Here is a 27,261-nt window from a genome sequence, read left to right on the forward strand (position 1 = left end):
GGAGGCGCACACCCTCAATGTTGGGTCCTGGGAGGGACGGTGCAGCCCCACTGCTGGGTGCCTGGGGAGGGGCTGCACAGCTTCACTGCTGGGTGCCTGGGGAGGGGCCACACAGCCTCATTGCCAGGTGCCCAGGGAGGGGCCAAGCAGCCCTACTGCTGGGTGCCCAGGGAGGGGGCATGGATCAGGAGCCAGGGAGGAGGAGGTTCTGGGAGGAGGTGACTGAGCCTGCACCCAGCGTGACTGATAGGTGGTCCCGTGCCATGTGATTGCAGAGTTGGGGAGTCTGGAGGAGCTGGAGAAGAAGAGGGTGTGCCGCATTATCACCACCGACTTTCCCTTGTACTTTGTCATCATGTCCCGGCTCTGCCAGGACTTTGACATCATTGGCCCCGAGGGGGGCTTTCTGAAGAGCAAGCTGGTCCCACTGGTGATGGCAACGTTCCCCGAAAATGCTGTCACCAAAAGAGTGAAGCTGGCTCTGCAGGTGACAGGGCCTTACTCCTCGCCACCTGGGACTTCTCCCCCAACTCAGAATTCATGGAGGGTGGGAGGGGTTCAAGGCCCCCAGAAGAAAGGCCCCTTTCCCCAGGACATCCCCCTACTTTTGCCTAATGCATTAAAATTCCAGTTAGACGGGGATCCCTGGGTGGCTCAGCAGTTTGGCGCCTGCCTTTGGCCTAGGGCGTAATCCTGGAGTCCTGGGATTGAGTCCTGTGTCGGGCTCCCAGCATGGAGCCTGCTTCTCTCCCTGCCTGTGTCTCTGCCTCTCTCTCTCTCTCTCTCTATCATAAATAAATAAATATTTTTAAAAATTAATTAATTAATTAATTAAGTAATTAAATAAAATTTCAGTTAGAGGCATGACCTTAAAGCTCAAAAGAAAGTTGGGCAGGTGGGCTCAGGCAGGCGCTCGGTGCTGGGTGCTCGGTGTGTTCCGCCAAGGGCTCAGCACTCAGGGCTTCGTGCAGAGGAATGACTGGTGCCCAGCGGGCTCCTGCGAATGAGGGGCATCAGGGAAAGGGAGAGAGAGCTCAGCAGTGACATTGGCCTGGCAGGCCCTGTGCTCAGCAAACAGAGCTGCACCATCCAGCAGGGGAGGCCCCCATGCCCTGGCATGAACGGCCCTCCCTCCCTTTGGGGACCTGCTGCCCTCCCGAAGCAGCCCCTGTGTTCTCGAGGCTGAGGGTGCACCTTTGATGCCTCGCAGGCTCAGCCTGTGCCAGACGAGCTGGTCACCAAGCTGCTGGGCAACCAGGCCACATTCAGCCCCATTGTCACTGTGGAGCCACGGCGCCGGAAGTTCTACCGCCCCATCGGGCTTCGCATCCCGCTCCCTCCTTCTTGGACAGACAACCCGAGAGACAGTGGGGAGGGCGACACCACCAGCCTGCGGCTGCTCTGCAGTGTCACTGGTAAGAGGTGTCCCTCTGGCCTCTGTTCCATCTCCTGAGCAGCAGTGGCTCCTTCTGACCGCATCTGGTGGTGGTGCGGTGGGGGATGGTGGCAAGACGGCAGACGGTGGAGGCAGCCACCAGCTTGCTTGGGCTTCCCCGGCTAATGTGCTCTCTGGAGGGACCAAGGGAGGGGTGATCCATCTGGGTAGAGCCCCCTCTGTGGAATAGCGCTTGGAGCCCTAGAGGAGGGGTCACCAGGAGGAGGAGAGTATGAGAGCACAGGTGTGCCCCGGGCCACCCTCAGCATTTTGCCGGGCTCCGTGTCTGCCATCCGAACACTGTCCCCCAGCCCAGCTCTGCTGCTGTTGCAGGAGGAACAGACCAGGCTCAGTGGGAAGACATAACAGGGACGACCAAGCTCGTGTATGCCAACGAGTGTGCTGCCTTCACCACCAATGTCTCTGCCAGGTGAGCCTCAGCCCTGGCCAGCCTGGAGAAATCCCTGGCCCTACATGGCAGGTTCAGCGCTGCCCCCACTCGGGCCCCATCCTCACACCCGGGCTCACCCATCCTGGGCTCGGACCCGAGGATGCTTCTGCTCCCCTTTGCACATGGAAGCCCCTTGCTGACCACCGGGCACGTTCAAGCGGCCATCCCCATGGTTTACGAGCTCCTTCCGTCTGCATGGAGATGAAGCTTGCCATTGGGCTTGCAAGAACCTGCTGTGATCAGCCCTCTCTTTGTAGGTTTTGGCTGTCCTGACTGTCCTCGGACTGCTGAAGCTGTGAACTTCGCCACCTTGTTGTACAAGGAGCTCACCGCAGTGCCCTATATGGCCAAGTTTGTCATTTTTGCTAAGATGAATGACTCCCGGGAAGGGCGTTTGCGCTGCTACTGCATGACAGATGATAAAGTGGACAAGACCCTGGAGCAGCACGAGAACTTCATCGAGGTGGCTCGGAGCAGGGACATAGAGGTACCACACTGGGTGTTTGACGCGGAGCGCCTGACTAGCGCAGCCTCCCCCGACTCTCAGAGCTGCCTGTGCTTTTATTATCAGCTAGACAAGGGCACCGGGGCCAGGAGAGGTAAAGTAACCCTCCCAGGGTCACACAAGTAAGCGTAGGTAGAGAAAGGATCTGTCTGAGGAGTCAGACCCCGGAGCCCACACATTTACCTGCTATGCCAGAGTTCTGGTAGTGGCCCCATGATGCAAGGAGGGCAGCTGGACAAATGAGGTGAGGAGAAAGGAACAGGGACTGGATTTGAACTTATTCCCAGGAGACTCATCACATCAAGACATGTAGGGGGCCGGGATCTTTCCCAAACTCTGGCCACAGGCTCTCTTCTGAGCCTTCCTAGGGAGCTGAGGACACAGGGCTGGTGCTCCAGAACTAGACCTACCTCTAGTCCTGATGCAGGAACTAACTAGACAGAGCATTTCTTCTCTTGGGGCCTCAGTTTCCTCAACTGTCAAATGGCTTCATGATAACCCCTCAGCCAAACACATTATATGCACAGTAGGGATCCTTATATCCATGGGTGAGATTATAACAGCATTTCTGGACAGGTGTGAAAAGAGATCCAGCTTTTCTGGGGAAGGCCTCTTTGATACTTTAGTGGCGTTCTAGAGTACTCTGATCGCGATCCTGATCAACCACCCAGGGATGTATAAAGATTCCTGCCTATTATGAAATTCTTTGAAGTGAGGAAGCATGCCTTACTCATTGTAACTTTGGAAACAAAACCTTTTTCAATATATGTGCTGCCGAAACGAGCACAGCAAAACCTTTTTCAAAACAAGCAGTGGGGCTTCCCGGAGGATGGCCCCTGTGTCTCATGCCATAGAAGGGGCATGAGCTGGCAAGAGGAGGACCAGAGCTTGCAGGCAGGACAGGGCGTGCAGGTGTTTCTCCCGACAAAGCTGAATTTGCTTTTCTCCTCCTGCAGGTTTTGGAAGGAATGCCTCTTTTTGCGGAGCTCTTTGGGAACCTGGTACCTGTCAAAAAAGCTGCCCAGCAGCGGAGTTTCCACTTCCAGTCATTTCGGGAGAACCGTTTGGCCATACCTGTAAAGGTGCTGACCCCTCTGGGTCGAGGAGGTTCGGGAGGCAGAAATCTCTAAGCCAGCCAGCCCAGTGGCCTTGTGGAACAGCCCCCTGAATCTTGCCTTCGTGTGATTGAATTTAGGTGAGGGACAACAGTCGAGAACCAGCAGGGTCCTTATCATTTCTACGCAAAGCCATGAAGTATGAGGACACCCAGCACATTCTCTGCCACTTGAACATCACCATGCCTGCCTTCGTGAAGGTGAGCTGATGGGGGCCCTGGCCAGAGGCGGTCCCAGCACAGACTCAAGGGCAAGTGCTTTTCTGAAGGGCTTCTTCCTGTTGAAGAGCTGCCTTCGGATGCCCTGAGGTACGGGAAGGCTGCTGGCTGTCTTCTGGACAGCTGGCTGTGGCCTGGCAGGGACAGTGTGCCCTGGCCCTTCCCGCAAAGCAAGGAACAAATGCCAGGGACAGACGATGGTATGCATCTTCTCACTGTAGGCCTTGAGCCCTCTAGGATGTTCTTTCTCAAAGGTTAGAAGGATTCCCCAAAACATCCACCTTGGCACTTCCTGGCTGACCGAGGCCTCTGAGGCATAGAACCCAGTGTCAGATTGCTCCAGGTTCTTGGCCGTTTGCTAAGTTTCTTCCAAGCCTCTTTTTCATGTACTTGCTTATCTTCCCCAGGGTGCCAGACCCTCAGAGAAGGGAGCCCTGGGGTCTTAGCCACTGCAGACATCCAAAGTTTTGAGCTCAGAAAAGGCAGCTTGATCAAGTGTGTTGATCTATCCAACCCTGTAAGAGCATCAGAGTCCACACTACTCGAAGGACCTCAGAAGGCCCATATATATCTCTATGTTCTTGTTGGTGTCATTGTGCCACTGCTGTTACTGTCAGCTTTCTATGCCCAACTAGGGAAAAAGCAAGGCTATGTCTATATGTCTGTGGCTCAGTTTCTCTTTACTGTCTGGGAAGAGCGTGAACCCACTTCTCTTTCAAAAGAGGATTTCCCACAACCTTGAGCAAGCATCTGGGTGCCTCTCTGTAGGGCTGGGGGGCTAGGCCTCAGACCAGTACCAAAAACAAATCTTTTGAGTATAAAGGAACCCAGAAAGAGCCTTAGTTTTTAGGTTCAAACCCCAGCTCCACCACTTATTAGCTGAGCAACATCGGGCAAGTTATTTAACCCCTCTATGTCTCTGTACCCTCATCAATGAGACAGAAATAATAATAGTACCCACCTAGAGGCTATTGTGAGCACACAGGGCCTGGCACATGGTAAGGGCCATGTGAGCCTGCCATCACTATTGTTCTCAATGAAGTGTGTGCAGCTCATCACTCCCTCTCACCCCTGCCTCTTTGCACACATCTGTTCTCTACGTGGTGGCTCCAGAGAAGCAAAGCTACATACTGTTTGCTGGGATGGGGGTCATGTCCCACCCCATAGCCCACAGGCTTGATGCACCTTCTCCAAGCAGGGGGACACCCCAGACCCAAAGGACCCTTTCTTTGTCTTTCTCCTTCAGACGATCATGACTGATGAAAGGAGGAGGACTTTGACACCACTGGCCCTGAGATACAGCATTCTCAGCGAATCCTCACTGGGTATGAACCTCTTTGTGGTGCATGCTTGCTGCCTTTCCAGAAGGTTATATGTGACATTGCTCCCCCTCACTCCTTAAAGAGCTCCACACTGACGCTCTTTGCTTAGCCTATTTTGAGCATGAAATATGAAGCCTTTGGCCCTGGTCTGTACTTACCCCTTACAGGCTTGATCACCAGGCCAGCCTACCGACCCCAGTGGGGTCAGCCTGTGAACTGAGCCTCCATATGAGGTTATTTACTCATGCCCTGCTGACTATGTGTCCCACCAAGACTACTGAATGCAACCCAATGCTTCTCTCTAGGTTTCCTCAGTGGGACAGATCGAGCAGATATGAAGATGGCTATCATATCAGAACACCTTGGCCTCAGCTGGGCGGGTGAGTCCAGGACCTGGGGGCAGAAAGGCACTTTGCCAGTCTACACACTCCCTTCCAGCTCCTTCCCTTCACGAGCAGCCTCTTTTTACCATCCTTGGTACATCTGATGTGTGATTGTCTTGGATGAGTCTGTTGCCCAAGCAATGCCTTTGGGTGCCTCCTCCATTTCTGCCTAGTTTTTCTTTATAAGAAAGAATTAACTTTTTAAAAGACTTTATATATTAAAGAGAGAGAGGGAGAGAGAGAATGGGCAGGAGGGAGAAGGAGAGAGAATCTGAAGCAGATTCCACACTGAGCACTGAGCCCAATGTGGGGCTTGATCCCATGACCGCAAGATCATGACCTGAGCCAAAACCAAAAGTCGGACACTCAACTGACTGAGCCATCCAGGTTCCCCAGAAAGAATCAACTTTTGAAGTTATAAGAGACCTTAGAATCAATCTAGCTCACCTCATTTTACAAATGGGAAAACTGAGATCCAGCTAAATGGAATGACTCTAGTTCTATACCTAGTTAGTGACCAAACCCTGCCACTGCTCCACGTGCTAACATTGCCCTTCCTGAAGGGCTGGCTTTGTTGAGGGAAGGAAAGGAAGAAAAGGAGAAGTCTCAAAATCTTTCACTTATAATCTTGAGCAGTTACTGAGGTCTACCAGAAGTCCCATCAGTGATCGGGGCAGGTCTCATTTGAAATGAGGCTGTGTGTGGGGGGAAATATGGTGTAAGCTCAAAATGTGTTTTACTCAGTCACAGGCCCTATAACTTAGTCTCTCCCTCTTTTTTGTTAACTTTCATAGGACTGAACTTCTTTGCTCAGCCACCCTATAGAGAAGGCTTCAGACAAACTCAGAAACCTTAGCAATAACTTGCCAAAAGGCTCTGTGACAAAAATTTATAACAGAAGTTCATTCCTAAGCCTATTCATTCTTAAGGATAGGACTATTCATTCTAGAGCCAAAAAAGAATGTCTGCTGCTCCTCTGTGTGCGTGTGTGTGTGTGTGTGTGTGTTTGTGGGGGGGGGGGGGCGGTTCATGCACATTCTGTCTCTTACTGTCACCAACCCTCTGGTCTCCCTCATCCTTGAAATTAGACTCCGAGGCTGTTCTCCCTTCCAAAGCACCTGTGAGAAATAACAATCAAAATAATGGGAGGGGAAAAGCTAACATTCTGCGTTATTGCCTTGCATTTAGATGGGAACTTGTATTTTCATTTTAAATGTAAATAATGCCTTTCCCTAAAGAAACATAAGTACAAGAACTGCATTTCTGTTATAATTGCTTCTTCATGGAAAGCTAAATGGCATCCTGGTGTCATACTGGCAGCCCTGCAGTGGCCTTCTGTGGGCTCTGCCCACGCCTGGCTCTGGCATTAGCTTGTCCTGTGACCTGGGATGAGCATTAACCTTGTTGAGAGGCTCAGTGTTGTCATCTAATATTTGAAGTGATGAAACAAAGAAAGGACATTCATTCATTCATTCATTCACTCACTCATTCCATACCTTTTTTTGAGCACTCCTATTCCTGCCCCATTTTCTGGAGATACAAAGATATGGGTGCTTGTTTTTCATGAGGTGCTTTTGGGTAAGAAGGAACCCCAGCTCCAGTGGGGAGGTTGTTGTGTAACTCCTGGCACTCCCCGCCAGGCACCCCTCCCACCCCCGCACAGCGCCCCTCAGGGAGCCGGAGCCAGGCGGCGGCCAGCTCACACCAGGCCTGGTTGCTTGCTTGCAGAGCTGGCTCGGGAGCTGCAGTTCAGTGTGGAAGACATCAACAGGATCCGCGTGGAAAATCCCAACTCCTTGCTGGAGCAGAGCGCAGCCTTGCTGAACCTCTGGGTCCTTCGAGAAGGCAAAAACGCCAACAGTCAGTACCGTTAAGCTGTGGGAGGCTTCTCCTTCCTAAGCCCTTGCAGGACCTCTTCACCCCAGCAGTTCTTCCTTCTCATTCCCATTGTGATCGTTGCCCTTTTTGCATCCTCTGTCTCTGTCTCTGTCTCTGTCACTCACACACACACCTCTCAGGGTCACGGGGTCCTCCAGACGGTCCTGTCATTGGAAGACAGGAGCGTCTTGGCCTCTGCCTTTCCCCATGTGACTAAGGTAACAGTCACACGTGGACGAGATGACAGCCTAGGTGCAGGGCATGTGACTTCCTGTTGAGTTTCTTAAACAATGATGACCATCCTCTCAGGACAGAGCACCCTGCCTGATGCAGTACTATCTTTTCCTCCAGTGGGGAGGGAAGATCTGTCTCACTCATTTCAGCTCTTCCTCAACTCAATTCCCAATCCTCAGAAACACTAGAGAGGAAATTGAGTGTCTGCATTTGCATCTCAAATCAACTGGCAGGGACCAAGGATTTCCAAAGGACAGTATCCATTTCTCCTCACTCTCATTCCCTGTGGAATTCCCCTTAGAAGACAAAAAAAACAGTCTTTCCATGCTCTGAAATTGGCCACTGTTAGGGTTCAGAAAAGATCCGTGGAAGGATAACAAAGCATCCCCCCAAGAGGCAGGCAGTTTTGATTCTGACAAACAAGAGTTGCCTCTGCGTTCTGAGAAGATAATTCCACCATATTCCCCCACTTCCAACCTGCCTGCTTCCCGAGCCCCAGAGCCCGAGCCCCACACCCTTTCCACCCTGCCCACGGTGGTGAGAATCCCCTTGGCAAGCGCCCCTTCCCTTCTCCCCCCACGCAGTGGAGAATCTGTACGCAGCCCTGCGCAACATTGACCGGAGTGAGATCGTGAACATGCTGGAGGGCTCTGGCAGACAAAGCCGCAATCTGAAGCCTGAGCGGCGGCACACCGACCGGGACTACTCTTCATCACCCTCCCAGATGAATGGTGAGTGTCTCCCGGGAGGAGATGGGGCTGAGCTGAGTGCCACTTTCCAGGCAGCAGCGCGTGACAATTCATGAAACCATCTCCCCCTTGAGTAGGAGGTCAGTTCCATGGAGCCCCTCCCTGGTGGTGGTGAGAGCAGAAGCCAGCAAGAGAGACAGGTGTGCACACCTGTGCAGAGAGGCTCCCTGATGCTCTGGGCAGCAGCAGGCTCCTGGTCCGGTTCCAGAGAAGGGCTGGAGTCCGGGCAGCGGCTGGACTCCTGCCCCTCTCTACAGTTCTGTGCCAGGAGTGGACCCTCTTTGGGCTTGTGTCCCCATCTGTGAAACAGTCAGTGGTAGAGATGTAAGGGGCATAGGAGATTCTGGCCCAAGATCTGAGAAGCTGGCTGGTGTTTTCAGAGACCTGCTGCCGTCCTTCTGTGAGGCTAAGTGGGCTACTCTTCTTTGAGTCTGGTCTCTCCTTTTCTCTCTGTCCCTTTTCCCATCTCTTTCATCTCTCTCTTTTTAATATGCTTCAAGCATGGCATAGACACTCAGTGTGACCAGTCCTCAGGGGAGGCAACCCAGAGGCCCCTGACCTTTGTCCCTAAGGCCCTGCTGGGGGGGGAGGGCGCCCCTGTGCACCTCTTTCCTTACAGTAGCAGTGAACTTGGCCAGCTGCAGTAAGGAGGGGGGGCTAGGTGTCCTCCCCTCATTCTCCCTCACTTGCCCTCTCTCCAACCACTGGGCACACAAACAGCCCTACTCTTTGGTAGGAGCCAGGAAGCTAGGGTTCCAGTTCCTTCTTTCCCTTGATTCCATGAGCTACTGAGCTGTCTTCTCTTCTTTAAAGTTAGCAAGTTAGACTAGACTCTGAAGAGTCTTAATAGACCTTGAAGAAACCATTGAATTCAATGGTGCCTCATCTGTGAACCTGGGCAGCTACATGATGCTGTGCTCCCCAAGCTGCCATGTCCTGGCCGTCCCTGGTCACACACCCATGTGCTCCATGTGCCATGAGCGGACACGTTCTCTGCTGGTCTGGGCACGGGGCCTCCTTCAGCCTGTGGAGCCTTCATATGCCGAGCCCATCACCCGTTTCTCTCTCCTATGTCCTGTGTCTCCTGAAACCTGCCATCTCGCACCACCGCTGGGTGCAGGGCTCATCTGCTAATCACGTCCTGTCACCTTTCTCTTCTGCCTCTGACCTCACTTGGACATCTAGTCCACTCATTCTCTCACACTGCCTGTCTCTACTGCCTCCACCTCAGCCAGATGGTTCAGGGGCCAGCCACCTCCACAGATGCATGTCCAGAAAGACGTCAGCCCTTCCTCCCCACGTGTCTCAGGGCTGTGTGCGAGGGCATGTGTGCGCGTGTGCACTGCGAGGCGGGCTTGTCTCTGGCTCCAGGGGAGGCTGCAGACAGCACTCTGCTTGCTCTCATACCTGGCATAATAAAGCTCCAGGATGATGGTCCGCTGCCACATCCCTCAGGGGACCCGGCAGAGCATTGCAGGGACTGCTAGGTGGCCCAGCTCTCTTTCACAGGGAGGAATGCTGAGGAATGCTGAAAACTTCTGGAAATCCACATGGCAAAACGCTTTCCCTTTTCTCTTTGCTATCTGATCACTTGGTTGGGTTTCTTAACATTCCCGGTGCTGTTTCAGTCAAGTCAAATCAGCAGAGGTTTTGTTTCTTTGTGCCCCAATTATGTACCTAGAGAACAACAAGCACCTAGAATTATGCGTATACACAAGGCAGTATGGCAGCCAAAAATATGTTAGGAGGGTGGATCCCATGTTAAGTGTTCTTATCACAATAAAAAAAAAAAAAGAGCCCCAAACTCAGAAACTTAGGAGTCTCCCATTGGCCTCAAGACTTGCAGCCCCAGTCAGGCCTAGAGAGTCCAATGCCTAAACAGAGTCGGAAATCCCTCTGTGGGACTGGGTGCTCTGTGACTGGTGGGTGGAAAAGGCTCTGTTGTAGTTAGTCTGCTGGAAAATACTTATTGAAATGCCCGCCGCATGCCAGGCACCAGTCTGGGCAGGGGAGATAAATCAGTTTTCAGATAGACATGCACAAAAATCCCCTAAGACTCTGCCTCCATAGAGCTTACCTGCCATTTGGAGTTTCATGCAACTATGTAATATGCAAGTGAATGATATAATGAGGGAGGGAGGAAGAAAGGGCAGGAGCAGAGCTCAGAGGGCAACAGGAGGCCAGCTCTTACAGACTACCCTAAGGACATTGTGTTTCCTGGCAGTGAGACAGAGTGCCACTGGAGGCTTTGGAGTGAAAGACTAGCATGATCTCACCTAAGTGTTCAAAGGGTTCATCTCCCTGCTTGGCTGATTTTAGACAATCATAAACCAAATGCTTCTATGCATCCTGGCTTCCCTGTCCAGCCCTGTCACACCTTCAACCCCTCCTCCGGCAGGCCTCCTGATGGACACAATGCTCCTTACTGTGGCCCATGCAGACACTCATTAATAGACAGACACCTGTCTTGGTCTACTGTGCCCTCTGGCACGAGAATTGGCTTCTATATGTTTATCCTGCCCTCTTCCCTGTCCCAGGAAGACCATCCCATATCTGAGTACCATTCTGGCCTGAAAAGAAGGAGCAGGAGGGAGGAGAGGTAGAAAGGTGGGGAGAGAGCAGCCTCTTGTGGCTCCTCTAGCACTCTCCAGGGTAGGGACCCATGATGACTTGTCCTGGTTCTAGCTCAGCCCTCCACACTGATGTCACTGTTGTCCCTTGCCTCCTTTGCACTTATCTTCTTTCTTTGCTGTCTGAGCCTCCCTATGAAGCCATGGGGATGAAGGGCAGTGTTTCAATGCTCTGTGGTGTCAGGGAAACAAATCTGAGGCCTGTTTTCCTTCCTTCCTGGTTCCTCTTGCCATATATACCTGGCCTGGTCAGAGCAGAAGGGAGCTTAAGTTCAAACGCCACTTTTCTTCCCCTATACAAGAGGGTAATGTGTTGGGCTCTTGGGTAATAAACATAAAGGAAAAAAATGCCTATGAAACAAAACAAAAAGCATGTTTTAAAAAACAAATCAGATTTCTCATATAAAAGGGAAAAAATGGACATCTCACATCCATACTTGTTAGGTCCATTTGCTTGATAAATTGGATGTAGTAATGTCTACTTAGAAATAAAATGTGTTTTACCTCTATCAACTCCTAAATACAACTGGTGAATGTGGCTCTTGTCTGAAGCAAGGTTGGCTGCCCACTCCTTGTCTAGTTTGCTACTAACATTGAACTATGAGAGTGATCATTACATCTTGGTTAGCAGAGACCCAGGAGGCTAACCTGAGATGAGGAGAGACTTGGGGAAGGACTACTGTCCTGTGCTCTGCCCCAAAGCAGTAGGTATAGTTGCGTCTTGCCTGACTTCCCCAAAATGCAACCCCAGAGCAGGGAGCTCTAAACTGAGGGATGGGCTGGTGACTTAGGTGTGGCAGAGTCACACAAGACTCTTAGAAAGATAGATAATACTTCTGAAACTCAGCCAAGGGGATTCAGCAGACCTTATTATGGTCTGGCCCACCCCAGATTTTGTGAGATAATCCTCATGAGAATGTGCTTAGGCCTTATGAGCATTGCTCTGACTTAATAGTCATGGTCACTGACACTGTATATGGCCACCCACAGACCCAGATCTAAGCTTATGGGGATGTGGATAGATCAGTGGAGCCTGAACTTCCTCTCTGGAGCCTGAGAGGGAACAGCAAGGCATATGCCCTAAACACTATTTCTAGAGGAGGGGCTCCAGGATAAAGAAAAAGCAGGAAAAAAAAAAAAAAAGAAAAGAAAAAGCAGGAAGTCCTAGTAGAGGGTGTGTGTGAGTTCTTTTTATTTTTTAAAGATTTTATTTATTTATTCATGAGAGACAGAGAGAGAGAGAGGCAGAGACATAGGCAGAGAGAGAAGCAGGCTCCTTTCAGGGATCCCGATGTGGGACTCGATTCCAGGACTCTGGGATCATGCCCTGAGCTGAAGGCAGACTCTCAACCGCTGAGCCACCCAGGTGTCCTTGTGTGTGAGTTCTCTTCATGGACACATCCCATTGGGTTGAAATTCCATTAAAGTAAAGACCATGGAAATTTTAAGGAGGGAAGATCCCAAAAGATGCCCAAGAATGAGCCTCAGGTATGCTGTGGCCAGTATAGCTACCCTCTTCCTGTCCTTATCAGGTCTTACAGAGGTTCCCAAAAGTGACAGAATATTCACTTGGCTATATCCAAGGGGATTTTTAAGGAGCATTCCACTTCTGGCCAAAATGAGGTAAATAAATAAGGACTGAATATAACCTCCCGCTTAAAACAATCCCCACCTCCCCACCCCTGCTCCCCAAACCGGGCCAAATATATGAAACAACAATTCTTACAACTTTGGACATTAGTCAACAAGAGACAGTGATCTATGCGACATGGGAAATAATTGAGGAAACTCTATAATTGCTAGTTTCCAGGTCATGACAGGGGAGAAAAATCCCAGAATTTTCCCTGGGTTGAAGAGAAGTTGTTGAAAATCCAGAGAGAATGGGGCAGCTAGAGTTCCTGAGTTATATAGTACTAGGGAAGACATAGCTGCTTAGAGAATTCTGTAGATCTTCAGAGGGTCCCCTGCAAGTTTTGATTGAGTGGTAATTGTCTATTCCCAACAGTCAGACTGAGCATTCAGAGATATTGCATAGTGGACAAAAAAGAAATGGAAAAAAAAAAACCTAGCCCTAGTTGATCAATACTCCAGTCCTTTCAACCTTGAAAGTAAACCTCAAAAGGATCAGATCATTTCCAAGTTACCTAACTGCATAACAGAACAAAGCTCAAGATTATTCATAGGAATACAGAAATATCTAGCACTCACCAAGATAAAAGTTATAATGTCTGACATCCAGCTAAAGATTACTAGACATTAAGAGAGATAGAAAAATGTGAACCATAAGAGAGAAAAATTAAAAATTAATCAATTAAAATTGACTCTAGGGCAGCCCCGGTGGCCCAGCAATTTGGTGCTGCCTTTAGCCTGGATACCCAGGATCAAGTCCCACGTTGGGCTCCCTGCATGGAGCCTGCTTATCCCTCTGCCCGTGTCTCTTCCTCTCTCTCTCTGTGTATCTCATGAATAAATTTTTAAAAAGTCTTAAAAAAACTGACTCTAAACTGAAACAGATGTTAGAATTAGCAGACAAGAATGGTAAAGCAGTTATTATAACTGTAGTTCAGCTGTTAAAAAAGTTAAGTAGAGATATAGAAAACATTTTAAAAGACTCAAACCAATCTCTGAGAGATTAAACTATAATGTGTAGGATGAAAAATACATTGAAAGGGATTCAACATTACAGAAGAAAAGATTAATGAATATGGCAACATAGTAATAGAAACTCTTCAAACCCCAGAGGAAAATAAATTTAAAAAGCATCAGTGAGGTATGGGGCAATTTCAAGTGACCTTATCTTTGTGAAAATAGAGTTCCCAACAGAGAATGGGTGAAAAAGCATTGGAAGAAATAAGGGCTGAAAAATGTCCAAATTTGATGAAAACTATAAATATACAGATCCAAGAAGTTCAGTGAACCACATGCCCAAGAAACATGAGAACAACTATGGCAAGGCATATTTTAAACAAACTGGTCAAAAGCAGTGATAGAGAAAGTCTTCAAAGTAGCCAAAGAAAAAAGGACATGTTATGTACAAAAGAACAAAGATAAGGAAGACATCAAACTTCTTGTTAGAAACAATGCAATTCAGGAGACAGTGAAGCAACACCTTTAAAGTAGATCACAAAAGAAAAATAAAAAGTAGATCACATATTTAAAGAACATCTCCAAAGTAACCTAGAATTCTATACCTAGCAAAAATAGCTTTCAAAAATGAAGGCAAATAAAGACTTTTCAAAACATACAAAAACTGAAAGAATTCATTATCAGGAGACTCCTGCTTCAAGCAACATTGAAAAATAAATAAATAAAGTCTTTCAGGCCAAAGTAAAATGATTCCAGCCAGAAATATGGATCTACAAGAAGGAATTAACAGTGCCAAAAATGTTAACTGTGAGGATAAATACATAATTTTCTAGTTAGCTACATTATTTCCTCATTATTTAAATCTCTTTAAAAGATAACTAACAGCATAAACAAAAATAACAACAATGGAATATTGGATTTATGACACATATAAAAGTAAATGTATGACAATAGCAGAAAAGTCAAAGTCAAGAGGGAAAAATTGAAGTGTACTATTATAAGGTGCTTATACTATATACCAGGTATTATAATTTCACTTCAAAGTAGACTGTGATGGGGTACATGGGTGACTCAGTTGGTTACACATCTGACTCTTGGTTTCTGCTCAAGTCATGGACTCAGGGTCATGGGACAGGCCCTGCCTCAGGCTACATACTTAGTGGGGAATGTGCTTCTCCCCTCCCTCTTGCCCTCACCCCACTCACATACTCTGTTTCTCTAAGATAAATAAATAAATATATATTTTTTTATTAAAAAAAAAGAGTAGGCTGTGGTAGTTCAAGGATATATATTATGAACCTTAAAGCAACTACTGAAATAATAAAGCAAAGACTTATACCCAATAATCTATCAAAATAGATCAAATGGAATCATAATAAATTTTAATTAATCCAAAAGAAGACATATAAAGAAGAAAAAGAGAAGAACAGATGGGATAAAAAGAAAAGTAGAAATTAGGAAGTGATTTAAACCTAATCATGTAAACAATCTCATTAAATGGAAATGGTCTAAATACTACAATTGAGGGATGCCTGGGTGGTTCAGTGGTTGAGCATCTGCCTTGGCTCAGGGCATGATCCCAGAATCCAGGGAGAGTCCCACAAGGGGCTCCCTGCATGGAGCCTACTTCTTCTCCCTCTGCCTATGTCTCTGCCTCTCTCTCTCTCTCTCTCTCTGCACTTCATGAATAAATAAATAAAATCTTTTTTAAAAATAAAATAAATACTCTAGTTAAAAGGCAGAGATAGGGGATCCCTGGGTGGCTCAGCAGTTTGGTGCCTGCCTTTGGCCTGGGGCATCGGGACTCCTTGCATGGAGCCTGCTTCTCCCTCTGCCTGTGTCTCTGCCTGCCCCTCTCTGTGTCTGTCATAAATAAATAAATAAAATCTTTAAAAAATAATTTAAAAAAAAATTTTTTTTCAAGGCAGAGATAGTCATACTGAATATACAGGTAGATCTCAACTATGCCCTTCAAATATCATAGCATAGATTCCTTATAAATAAAAGGATGAGAAAGGATCAACTGTGCTAACATTAATCAAAAGACAACTAACATGCCTATATTAATATCAAACAAGTAGATTTCAGAACAAAGAATATTACCAGTGATGAAAAAAATTTTCATAAGTAGTTCATCAAAAGGGCATAACAATTCTAAATGTTTATGCACTTAGTAATATAGCTTTAAAATACATGAAGCAAAAACAGAAAACTGCAGTGAGAAATACACAAAACTGAAGTTGAGTGGGAGATTTCAGTATGTCTGTCTTGAAAATTGATAGAACAAGTAGAAAAATCAGTAAGCATATAGAAAATTTGAACAACACTATCATCCAGCTTGACCTAATTGACATTTATAAACATTCCATCCCATAACAGCAGCATGCACATTCTTTTCAGTTGCATCTGGGACTTATACCAATATGGACCATATTCTAGATTATAAAGTGAGTCTCAGGTTTAGAGAATTTGAGATATACAAAGCATGTTCTCTGACCAGAGTGAAACTAAATTAGAAAACAAAAACAGAAAATCTGGAAAATCTCAAACATTTGGAAGCTAAATAATACACTTCTAAATAATCCATGGGTCAAACAGGAGAATAAAAGGGAAATTAGAATATATTCTGAGTTGAATGTAAGTAAAAATAGAAGACATCAAAATTTATAGAATGCCAGTTGTGTGTCGGGCCCAGCTTATCAATAGCTAATATTGTGGCTGGACCAACTCTTGTGTTTATTATGATTACAAGGTGCCTGGTAGCAATAACCACCAGGAGGCTTTGGAAGTTAAAAGTTTATTGCTTACAGAACTGAAAATTACATAACATTTTTAGGGCCACATAGCAAGGTTGTGAGAATAGAGAGAGAGCAAGCTTGGGGCTGGGGTTCTGCTTTTTGGGGGGTTGAGAGTGGGGGCCTAGGGTTTTATGGGCTCACTTTTTTTTTTTTAAGATTTTATTTTTTTATTTTTTGAGATAGAGAAAGAGCACTACAAGCAGGGAGAGTGAGAGGGAGAACCAAACTCCCCACTGAGCAGGGGAGCCTGAAACAGGGCTCAATCCCAGGACCCTGAGATCATGACCAGAGTCAAAGGCAGACACTTAGCCAACTGAGCCACCCAGGCTCCTCTCATGGGCCAACTCTTATAAAACATAAAAGTGGGAGTTTAAAGCGTGAGAAAAGAAAAATCAATATTGAAATCAGCCAAGATCTCCATAACAAAGGAGCCTCAGTCAGGAGAGGTGGTCTGGCCTTTTATCTAGTCATGTGGCTGGTAAAGTGTTTGAGATAGCCATCTTTGGGTTTTGTTTTGTTTTTTTTCTATTGGAGTTCAATTTGCCAACATATAGCATATGACCCAGTGCTCATCCCGTCAAATGCCCCGCTCAGTGCCCGTCTTTGAAGTGGATACCTGGGCAATCAAAGCGTCGGTCATTAACTTGCATTACAAAAAGTCAAAAAGAAAAAAAGAAAGAGAGAAAGAGAGAAAGAGAAAGAGAGAGAAAGAGAGAAGAAAGAGAGAAAGAAGAAAGAAAGAAAAAGAAAGAAAGAAAGAAAGAGAAGAAAAAAGAAAGAAAGAAAGAAAGAAAGAAAGAAAGAAAGAAAGAAAGAAAGAAAGAAAGAAAGAAAGAAAGAAAGAAAACCCAACAGCCAGGGCTTACACTATACTGATAAGTACTTTGGGGGGGGGGGAGTACCCACATGTGATAAGAGAAACATTCTCAAATTTTAAAAATTAACCACATGGGAGAAAGGACATATAGCCAGCCTATGCTAGCTATCTTTTCCCACCTAAGATAGAGGGAAAATATTGTTAATACTTGTGAAGTTCATAGTCCAGAGGCAGAGAGGCTCACTAGAAGACTGAAACCTAATCCTGGGACTGTAGAATGCTTCTCCTCCCCCCACATCTCACCACTGCATTACTAAAGGCTTATTCACAGCAGTTCCTTTTATCTAGTACATCACCTCTGGATATCAGGAAAAATTTATAAAACATACCAAAAGGCAAAAACCACAGTTTGAAGAGACAGAGCAAATGTTAGAACCAGACATGGCAAGGGATGTTGGAATTATCAGACTGGGAATTTAAAACAACTATGATCAATATGCTAAGAGTTCTAATGGAAAAGTAGACAGCATGTAAGAACAGATGGGCAATATGAGCAGAGAAATGGAAATCCTAAGAAAAAAAAAACAAATACTAGAGATAACACTGACAGAAATGAAGAATGCCTTTGATGGGCTTACTAGTATACTGAACACAGCTGAGGAAAGAATCTCTGAGTGTGAGGATATGTCAACAGGAATCTCCAAAACCAAAATGTAAAGAAAACAAAGACCGAAAGAAACAGAATAGATTATCCAAGGAGTGTAGGGGCAACTACAGAAGGTGTAACGTACACATAATGGCAATACCAGATGGAGAAGAAAGAAAGGAACAGAAGAAATATTTGAAAAAATAATGACAGAATTTACTCAAATTAATGTCAGATACCAACCTCCAGATCAGAAAGCTTAGAGAACACAGTAGTATAAATGCCAAGAGCTACACCTAGGCATATCATTTTCAAATCATAGAAAGTCAAACATAAAGAAAAAAATCCTGAAAAAATAAAAACCCAAGGGGAAAACACACCATTCCTATAGAGGGGCAAAGATAATACTACATATGACTTCTCTTAGAAACCCTACAGATAAGAAGGAAGTGGAGTAAAATATTTAAAGTGTTGAGAAAAGAAAACATCAACATGGAATTCCATATCCTATAAAATTCTATGCTTCAAAAGTGAAAGAGGAATAAAGACTTCTCAGATAACCAAAAATTGAGGGAATTTGTTGCCAGCAGACATACCTTGCAAAAAGTATTAAGAGATGTTCTTTTGAGAGAAAGAAAACAATATGGGTGAGAAACCTGGATATACATAAAGTAAGGAAGAGCATCAAAGAAAGATTAAGGGAAAATAGAAGCCTATATTTTCTTACTCTCAGTTGATCTATGGTTTGTTCAAAACAATAATAGCAATAATGTATTCAATTATGTATGCTTATGTATGTATCTTATGCATGCACATATGTGTGTATATGCTTGTATACAAGTGAAATGAATGAAGAGAGACAGGACAGCAATGGTAGAAGGAATGGGAAGGAGGAATTAAGATTACTTTGTAATAAGGTACTCACACTACTTGTGCTATAGTGTTATTTGAAAGTGGACTACATAAGTAAATATTGCAAACTCTAGGGCAACCACTAAAAACTTTTTTTCAAAGAAGCATAACTAATATGCTAAAAAAGGAGAAAACATAGAATCATATAAAATACTCAATTAAAATGACAAAAGGCAAAAAAAGAATAGAAGATAAAATAGGAACTAAGAACAAGGGTAACCAGTGGAAAACAGTAACAAATTTATGATACCTATTAAGCTAACTATATCAAGAATTACTTTGAGTGTCAATGATCTAAATGTACCAATCGAAAGACACAGAATGCATCAAAAAGCACATCTTGTCTACATGAAACCCATATTAAACACAAAGACATGTAGATTAAAAGTAAATTGGTGGACAAAAGTATAATGTGTTAACACTAATCAAAAGAATGCATGAGAAGCTACATTAATTTCAGACAGAAAGAGGGGCATGACCTAATGATAAAGAGGTCATTCTCCAAGAAGGCATAATAATCCTTAATGTGTATGTGCCTAATAACAGAGCATTAGACTATGGGAGGTAAAAACTGAGAGAACTGCAAGAAGAAATAGATGAATTCACTATCAGAGTTGGAAGCCTCTGCACCCCTGTATCAGAAATGGACAGACCTAGTAGGCAGAAAATGGGTGAGGATACACTTGAACTCAACCACACCATCATAAACTGGATATGACTGATGGCTATAGCCTACTTCATCCAACAACAGCAGAATACAGATTCTTCTCAAGTTCACATGGAACATTCACCAAGATAGACCATGTTCTGGGCCATAAAACACACCTTAACAAATTTAAAAGGATAGAAATAACAAATCAATGTAATTCATCAGATTAACAAACTGAAAAAGAAAAACCATATGAGGGATCCCTGGGTGGCGCAGCAGTTTGGCGCCTGCCTTTGGCCCAGGGCGCGATCCTGGAGACCCGGGATCGAATCCCACGTCGGGCTCCCGGTGCATGGAGCCTGCTTCTCCCTCTACCTATGTCTCTGCCTCTCTCTCTCTCTGGGTGACTATCATAAATAAATAAAAATTAAAAAAAAAAAAAGAAAAACCATATGATTGTCACAATAGATGCAGAAAAAAGTATTTGACAAATCCAGCATCCATTACTGATAAAAACAACAACAACAACAACAAAAACTCCTAGCAAAGTAAGAATAGAAAGGAATTCATCCAACCTGATAAGGGGCATCTACAAAAAACCTGAAGCTAGCGTTACACTTAATGGTAAAATACTGAATGCTTTCCCTCTGAGTTCAGTAACAAGACAATGATGCCTACTTTCGCTGCTTCTGTTCAGCATTAGAGATGCTCGCCAATACAGTAAGGCAAGCAAGAGAAATATAAGACAACCAGATTGGAAAAGATAGAAGTAAACTCTTTAATCACAGATAGTAAGATCAACTATATAAAAAATCTCATGGAATCTACAAAAGAGTGATTCATAGGTGAGTTTAGTGAGGTTGCAGAATACAATTTCAATATATAAAAATTAATTGCATTTCAACGTTTTTTATCCTAGCAGTAAACAATTGTAAATTGAGGTTTTAAAAAGTATATCATTTACAGTCACATTGAAAACATTGAAATACTTTGAGATTAATCTGGTAAAAGATGTGAAAGACTTACATGTTGAAAATTACAAAATATTACTGAAAGCAGTTGGAGAAGACCTAAATAAATGTAGAGATGCACCTTGTTAATGGGTCAGAAGACTTGATATTGTCACTTCTCCTTTAAACGATCCATATATTTGATGCAATCCCAATCAAAATCCCAGCAGGCATGTTAAAAAAAAAATCCCAGTAGGCTTTTTTTGTAGACAGAGTGCTTCTAAAATTCATATGTAAAGGACTTAGAATATCCACAACAACTTTGAAAATAAGCAAAGTTGGAGGATTTACACTACCTGACTTCAAGATGTATTACAAAGCTACAGTAATCATTACAGTGTGGCATTGTCATAAAGATGAATAAATCAGTGGAACAGAATGGAGTTCAGAAATAGAACCACATATATATGAACAACTGATTTTCAACGAAAGTGCAAAGGCATTTTGGTGTAGAAAGGATAATTTTTACAAATGGGGCTGGAACAATTGGAAATTCATAAGCAAAAATGAACTTGGATTCATACCTTGCATCAGCATATACAAAAATTAATGCAAAGTGGATGGTAGATTAAATGTAAAACCCAACACAAAAGCTTCTAGAAATAAACATAAAACTGTAAAACTTCTAGAAGAAAACATAAAAGAAAACCTTAGAAATCTTAGGTAAGGCAAAGATTTCCAAGACAACACTGAAAGTGCAATCTATAAGAAAAGTGATAAATTGGGCTTCATCAAATTTAAAATTTTGTGATTCAAAATACGCTGTTAAGAAAGTAAAAACATAAGCCACAGATTGGGAGAAACTATTGGAAATGACCATCTGATGTAGGACCTGTATCCAGAATATACAAAGAACTCTCAAAATTCAATATTAAGAAAACAACCCAGTTTTTAGAACAGAAGATTTGAACAGACAGTTAACCCAAAAGAGATACAGATGGCAAATTAGCACCTAAAAAGATGCTTCATAGTCATTAAGGAAATAACATGTTAAAACTATAAGGAGATACCACTAACCACCTGTAAGAATGGCTAAAATGCAAAAGGCTGATCATACCAGGTATCATTGAGGATATGGGGAACTGGCACTCTCATACACTGCTGGTGGAACATAAATGGGACAACCAATTCGGAAAATACTTTGCTTCTTAAGAGGTTAAAATACACCTATCATATGAGCCAGCCACTCTGTTCCTAGATGTGTACCCAAATGAAAAAGCATGTGTTCACACAGACAAGCAGCTTTATTTGTAACAGCCCCAAACTAGACTGGAAGCAACTCAAATGTGCATGAACAGGTAAATGGATGAACCAACTGTGGTATATCCATCTAATGGAGTACAGCTCAGCAGGAATAATGGATATTTCATCAATACGTTCAACAGCCGTGGATGACCAAATAACGAGGTCTAGTGAAAGAACAGACAGGAAAGAGTATACACTGTCTAAGTCCATTTATATAAAGTTCTGGGAAATGCAACTCAATGCGTAGTGATAGAAGCCCATCAGTGGTTACCTGGGAATGGGGACGCAGAAGCAAGGATTACAAAGAAGCGTGAGGACACCTCTCAAGGGCGATGAATATCCCTCTTTTCATTGTGGTGATTGTTTCTTGGAGCTTATAAAATTATCTCTTTCAAATATGTGCACTTACTGTATGTCAACTATACCTCAATAAAGCAATTTTTAAAGATGCTAATAGCAGAATCCAGTGACAAGACCACTCTCACCAACTGTGTGCCCTGCGCCACCTGCTGAACCTCTAGTTTCCTAATCTGGGAAGTAAGAGTAATATTGCTTTCCTTGTAGAGTTTTTGTGACAATTAAAAATGACATATTAGGTATTTTTTAAATAAAATAGATGCTTGATTAGTAATAGAAATGATATAATAATGTCTTCAAGAATAAGAAAAGGGGCACCTGGGTGGCTCAGTCAGTTAAGCGTCTGCCTTTGGCTCAGGTCATGATCCCAGGGTTTGAGTCCTGCATTGGGCTCCCTGCTCAGTGAGGAACCTGCTTCTCCCCCTCCATCTGCCCCTTTCCCAGCTCATGTGCTCTCTCGCTCTGCTCTTTCTCTCAAGTAAATGAATAAAATCTTTAAAAAAAAAAAAAAGAAAAAAGAAAAGTGATCACTTGAATAAAATGTTCTGCTCACATATATTCCAAAGAGATTTCCATGGAGGGTTTGAAGGCCATCGGCCCTGGTTTTTCAGTTTGTAGGTCATGGTTCCATATACAATGGCTTGGATTTAACGGGAAGTTTCGGCCCACCCATTTCTCCTACTCTCCCACCTCCTCTTTGGTCCTCCTCATTTGGCCAGAGCTGTTAGCTCCACAAGCACAGCCCCATGCTGCCAGCCACCCAGCACCTGATGGTCTCTTTCTCTTCCTTCTCATCTTGGGACTTGAAAGCACAGAGATTTGTACAGATGGGTCAAGGAAGACAGCTCTCCGGGGTAGATTATGAGAGAGTGTAGGTCAATCACACAGCATGGTTCCTGGCACCCGGAGCACACATGTAAATCAGCAATTGTAGTTTTACTACACGTGACTGAGGTCATCTGTTCTGGCTCCTGTGTCCTCCTCACACATCTGGAGAGCTCTCTGCATGAGTCGCCAGGGCCAATGGATTCCCAGTCCTGTTCTAGGAAAGTGAGAGGAAGAGGGAGACAGCATCTCTGCCTTTGAAGAGTGGACAGTCCCACGAACCAGCTTAGTGAGGGAGCACAGGATGGGTTCAAAGATGGGGGAAGCAAGGTGAGCTGAAGTCACTGGGAAAACATCAGGAGAACAGAGGATAAAGACAACCCGTCTTTGTGTACATTTGTGTGTTTGCAGTCCTCTGCCCTTTAGCACAGTAACTGGCACATAAGCGGACCTCGGTTAGTACCTTCTGGTTGAACAAGTGGGTGAATGAGGATAGCTGCAGATGTCTCAAGTAGAGAAGACGTGGGAGAGCTGGAGCCAAGTTCCAGCCTTCGCATGAGGAGGGTCCATTTGGCTATGAGAAGGGCCAAGCCCAGGGAAGGACTGCATGCAGGACGGTGAGGGGTAAATGGCAGGATGCAGAGTCTAGACGCTAGATTAGGGGCCCCTTTGGGCACAGGAAGGTCCCTAGAGACTGTAGAGGCAGCCTCGTCTGTGCCCCACAGGGTCCTGGTTTGGTTCTACTGGGTCTTTAGACTCCGGTTCCTCAGATAAGCTGAGCTGAATGAAGAAGCTTGTCTTCCAGTCCCTTCTGCCACCCACACACTGGCACCAGCTCTGAAGGGGAGTCAGAGGCCTTGGCTTCTCCATGGACCCCACGCCTGCCTGGAGAAGAGCAGAGGAGCCTCCTGACAGAACAGTGCCCATTCGGCTTGCACTCATTCCTCCTGCACTTACATGTGTTGCTTACTCAGGCTCCAAGTCCCTCCTGAACAGGAGGAAGCCAATGCCAGAACCAACAGAAGACTAGCAGAAACTCCTAGCTGAGCCAGCCACAAGGAACAGATGTCTGAGCGGCCTATGGTGACCACCAGGCCACGCATTTAGGGCCCGAGCTAGCCGGCTGCAGTGCGCGGGTCCCTGCCCACCTGGAGCTGGCGTGAGCAGTGCAGGGCCAGCAGGCAAGGAGCTGCAGGGCAGGTGTGCCAGGTGCCTCTGCTGCCCTCTGACCTGACTCCCTATGCTGAACCCTTAGTACTCCCACTTGTACCACCTTAGATCGTTCAGGGTTTTCCAGAACCAGTCTGCAACTTGAGGAAAAGTTGCTTCATCTGGAACCAAGTGGTTTCCCATTTGGCCACCCTGCTGAGAGTGGGTGTTCAGTGGACCCCATTAGGCCCCTCCAGCTTGGTGACTGCCCCCAGATCAGGAGGTGCTGTTCCCTCCCTTTAAGACACATCCCTGACTGATACCCCAAGGACTGTGCTAAGGGGATATTTTGAGCAAAGAAAGAGCAACATTTCTTTCTGCCTAGACATCAAGAAGTGGGCTTTCATCGGTTGGAGACAAATTGGAGCCCAAATCCTTTGGGTCAAAGCTTCTTGATCTGGCGCTCGGAACTGGATAAGAAAGAATTCCAGTCTCTTGTCTTTGCCATTCAGCAAAGGAGCCCTTTTCTCCCCCACCACCTCCTGGCTGTCCCCTGCCCATCCCAGAGCCTTGTCTCTCCTGCCTGGGTGCCCTGGGCAGCAGCCACAGGCCTGAGCATTGGCCACTGAGCTTGGAAAGCCTCCTCCCGGAATGTGCATGCCTCTCTGTGGCTGTGCCTGTGTGTGCGTGTGCATATGCATGAATTTGCACATGAGTATGTGTGACAAAAATCGCTTCTGGAGCATGTTGCCCTCTGTCTGCCCATCCAGGTTACTCCTCGCTGCAGGACGAGCTGCTGTCCCCTGCCTCCCTGCACTACGCGCTTCCCTCTCCGCTGCGTGCAGACCAGTACTGGAACGAGGTGTCGGTCATAGATGCCATCCCCTTGGCGGCCACGGAGCATGATGCCATGCTGGAGATGTCTGACATGCAGGTGTGGTCTGCGGGCCTCACGCCCTCCCTGGTCACTGCTGAGGACTCCTCTCTGGAGTGCAGCAAGGCCGAGGACTCTGATGCCACCGGCCACGAGTGGAAGCCAGAGGGGGTGCTCTCCGAGGAACCCCAGGGCCCCACACTGGGCTCGCTGGACCTTGTGGAGGACGATACAGTGGATTCAGATGCCACAAATGGCCTTATTGATTTGCTTGACCAGGAAGAAGGTCAGAGGTCAGAAGAGAAGCTGCCAGGTCCTAAGAGGCAGGAGGACTCCACAGGTGCAGGGCAGGACTCAGAGAATGAAGTGTCTCTTGTTTCAGGCCAGCAGAGGGTGCAAGCCCACATCACAGAATCTCCCAGCGTGAGTCGGGTGATGGAGCCAAGCCAGGAGAGGTAAGGGCTGGGCTGCTGTGGCAGGATGCTTGTCGTCTTCCTGGGCTTTGGGTGAGATCGTGCCCAACAGGGAGCACAGAGGGAATTTAGGTACTGCTGTCCTCCTGCCCCCCTTCCACCGCCTCCTAACTGCCCGGGAGTAAGCAGTTCTATGTGGTGCTGGCTTGCTCAGGCCTCTGTCCTGTATGGGTGGAGCTGTGATCTGTGAGGGCCAGATGCCCCAGAGGCCCCCGGAGATCCTGTGGCACGCAGGAGAGAGGCTGGGTGGGGGGTTGGCATAGGGGAGGGCATGAGGAGGGCTTGGTATGGCCGCCTCTCCAAAGTGCAGCTGAGGATAGGTGCTCGGGGCCCCTGTCGCTATTGGGTGCTTATCATTGAAGACCATATTTAGAAACGTAGAAGCACCGGGACCGGGGATGTTATTCGGCCAGTCACACAGCCTGCGTGTGACAGAGCTGATAATGGTGCCCTTCTGCTTTACCCCTTTGAAGGTGTGAGCCTGGTGGGCTTAGTAGGGGCACAACAGAGCTTTCACCTGGGGAGGGACTGGTGATTCTCCCGGGTGGCGCCTGGGCCTGCAGCAGGGCAGCAGTGGGCAGGCAGTTCAGGCAGGAGGGCCTGGGGCAGACACGGAGGGTCTCAGGCCACAGGCCCGACTCACATCCATGGCAGTGGGCCCGCCCTGCCCCCAGGGCTGGCGGAGTGTGGAGGGCCACCTGGCCTGGCTGGACAGGCGCAGGAACTGAGTCACAGTGGCCCTTCCCCCGAGTCACTTCCTAAACCCTCCCTAAAGCACGGAGATAGCCCGTGTGCCCCTGAAGACTGTGCACACCACCATAGCCAGGTGGCTCAGGTTTGGCCAGGATGTGGAAAACCTGTCCTCATTTCTTTCCTCTTCCCACCCACCTGGCTCCTCGGGTCTGCTCAGAAGCCCAGGCTTCCCGGGCCCTTCCCTGGGGTCCACTCAGGGTGGCCCGAATACTGCAGGCAGAGGGAAAAGAAAGCCGTTTACAAAGATGAGACGACAAGGATTTATTTCCTCTCATTTTCCTTTCCCACTCGAATCCTTTGATGAGCAGGGAGAATTGGATGATGGGGCCGTGAGGATTCAGAGTGAAGCAGTGGCATCCCCTGGCGTAGGCCACCACCCCCTCCAGCACCCCACGGCACAGGCCATTGAGCTGCACTGACTGGGCGCGTGCTGCGCACACTGCGTGCAAGCTGCCCACTGCACCACTGTGGGGAACCAGAGGGCCTGGTGCTAGGTCTCGGGATGAACAGTTCGGTTCTCTGACCTTGGCCAGCCCTCCCATGGGGACAGGTGAATTTCGTTCACTCACCCAACAGTAGGTATTGAGTGTGCCCAGCGCCTGTAAAATGTGCCTAGGTGCTGGGAATGTGGCATTGAACACCACAGACAAAGTCTCCACCTGCCAGAAGTTTATGTTCTGGTGGGGAAACGACAGTAAATGAGATAAAACCAATGAAATGGAAAGCATTAATAAAAGGGAAAATAAAAATAAATAAATAAATAAATAAATAAATAAATAAATAAATAAATAAATAAATAAAAGGGAAAAGTTAGAGGCACCTGGGTGGCTCAGTAGGTTAAGCACCTGACTCAGTTTTGGCTCAGGTCATGATCTCAGGGTCGTGAGGTCAAGCCCCACATCAGGCTCTGTGCTGGGCATAGAGCCTGCTTGGGATTCTCTCTCTCCCTTTCTCTCTGCACTGCCTCCCCAAAAGGGAAAAGTTAGATGATAGTGCTAAAAAGGAAAATAAAGGAGGGTAGTGGGTAGGTCGTATGTATGTTTGTGGAGAGCAGATGGCCTAAATGAGGGCTAGTGTAGCTGCAGAAGCCTGAAACCATGACATTGGAGTAAAGACCAGAAGGAATTAAGGGGTGAGCCTTGAGAATACAGGAGGGCAGCTCTCTAACAGGAGGCCTGGCCAGTGCAAAGGCTTGCAGTGGGCATAGTCGAGGAACAGTGAGAAGATCACTGATCCCAGCACGGCGA

The 27,261-nt window shown here is 46.5% G+C and overlaps 1 protein-coding gene across 1 annotated transcript in view; it reads left to right on the top strand.

Annotated features, from left to right (window-relative positions):
* ANK1 (ankyrin 1) overlaps positions 1-27,261 on the top strand; it is a 216,623-nt gene that overhangs the window by 174,020 nt on the left and 15,342 nt on the right. The window contains 12 exon segments of the mRNA XM_025440516.3: positions 276-487; positions 1,211-1,415; positions 1,769-1,865; positions 2,144-2,156; positions 2,158-2,373; positions 3,348-3,473; positions 3,587-3,706; positions 4,971-5,049; positions 5,352-5,426; positions 7,158-7,289; positions 8,126-8,272; positions 24,685-25,243. Of these exon segments, the coding sequence (XP_025296301.3) occupies positions 276-487; positions 1,211-1,415; positions 1,769-1,865; positions 2,144-2,156; positions 2,158-2,373; positions 3,348-3,473; positions 3,587-3,706; positions 4,971-5,049; positions 5,352-5,426; positions 7,158-7,289; positions 8,126-8,272; positions 24,685-25,243 (1,981 nt within the window).

This window comes from Canis lupus, chromosome 16 (genome assembly GCF_003254725.2).
Source record: "Canis lupus dingo isolate Sandy chromosome 16, ASM325472v2, whole genome shotgun sequence".
Lineage (NCBI taxonomy): Eukaryota > Metazoa > Chordata > Mammalia > Carnivora > Canidae > Canis > Canis lupus.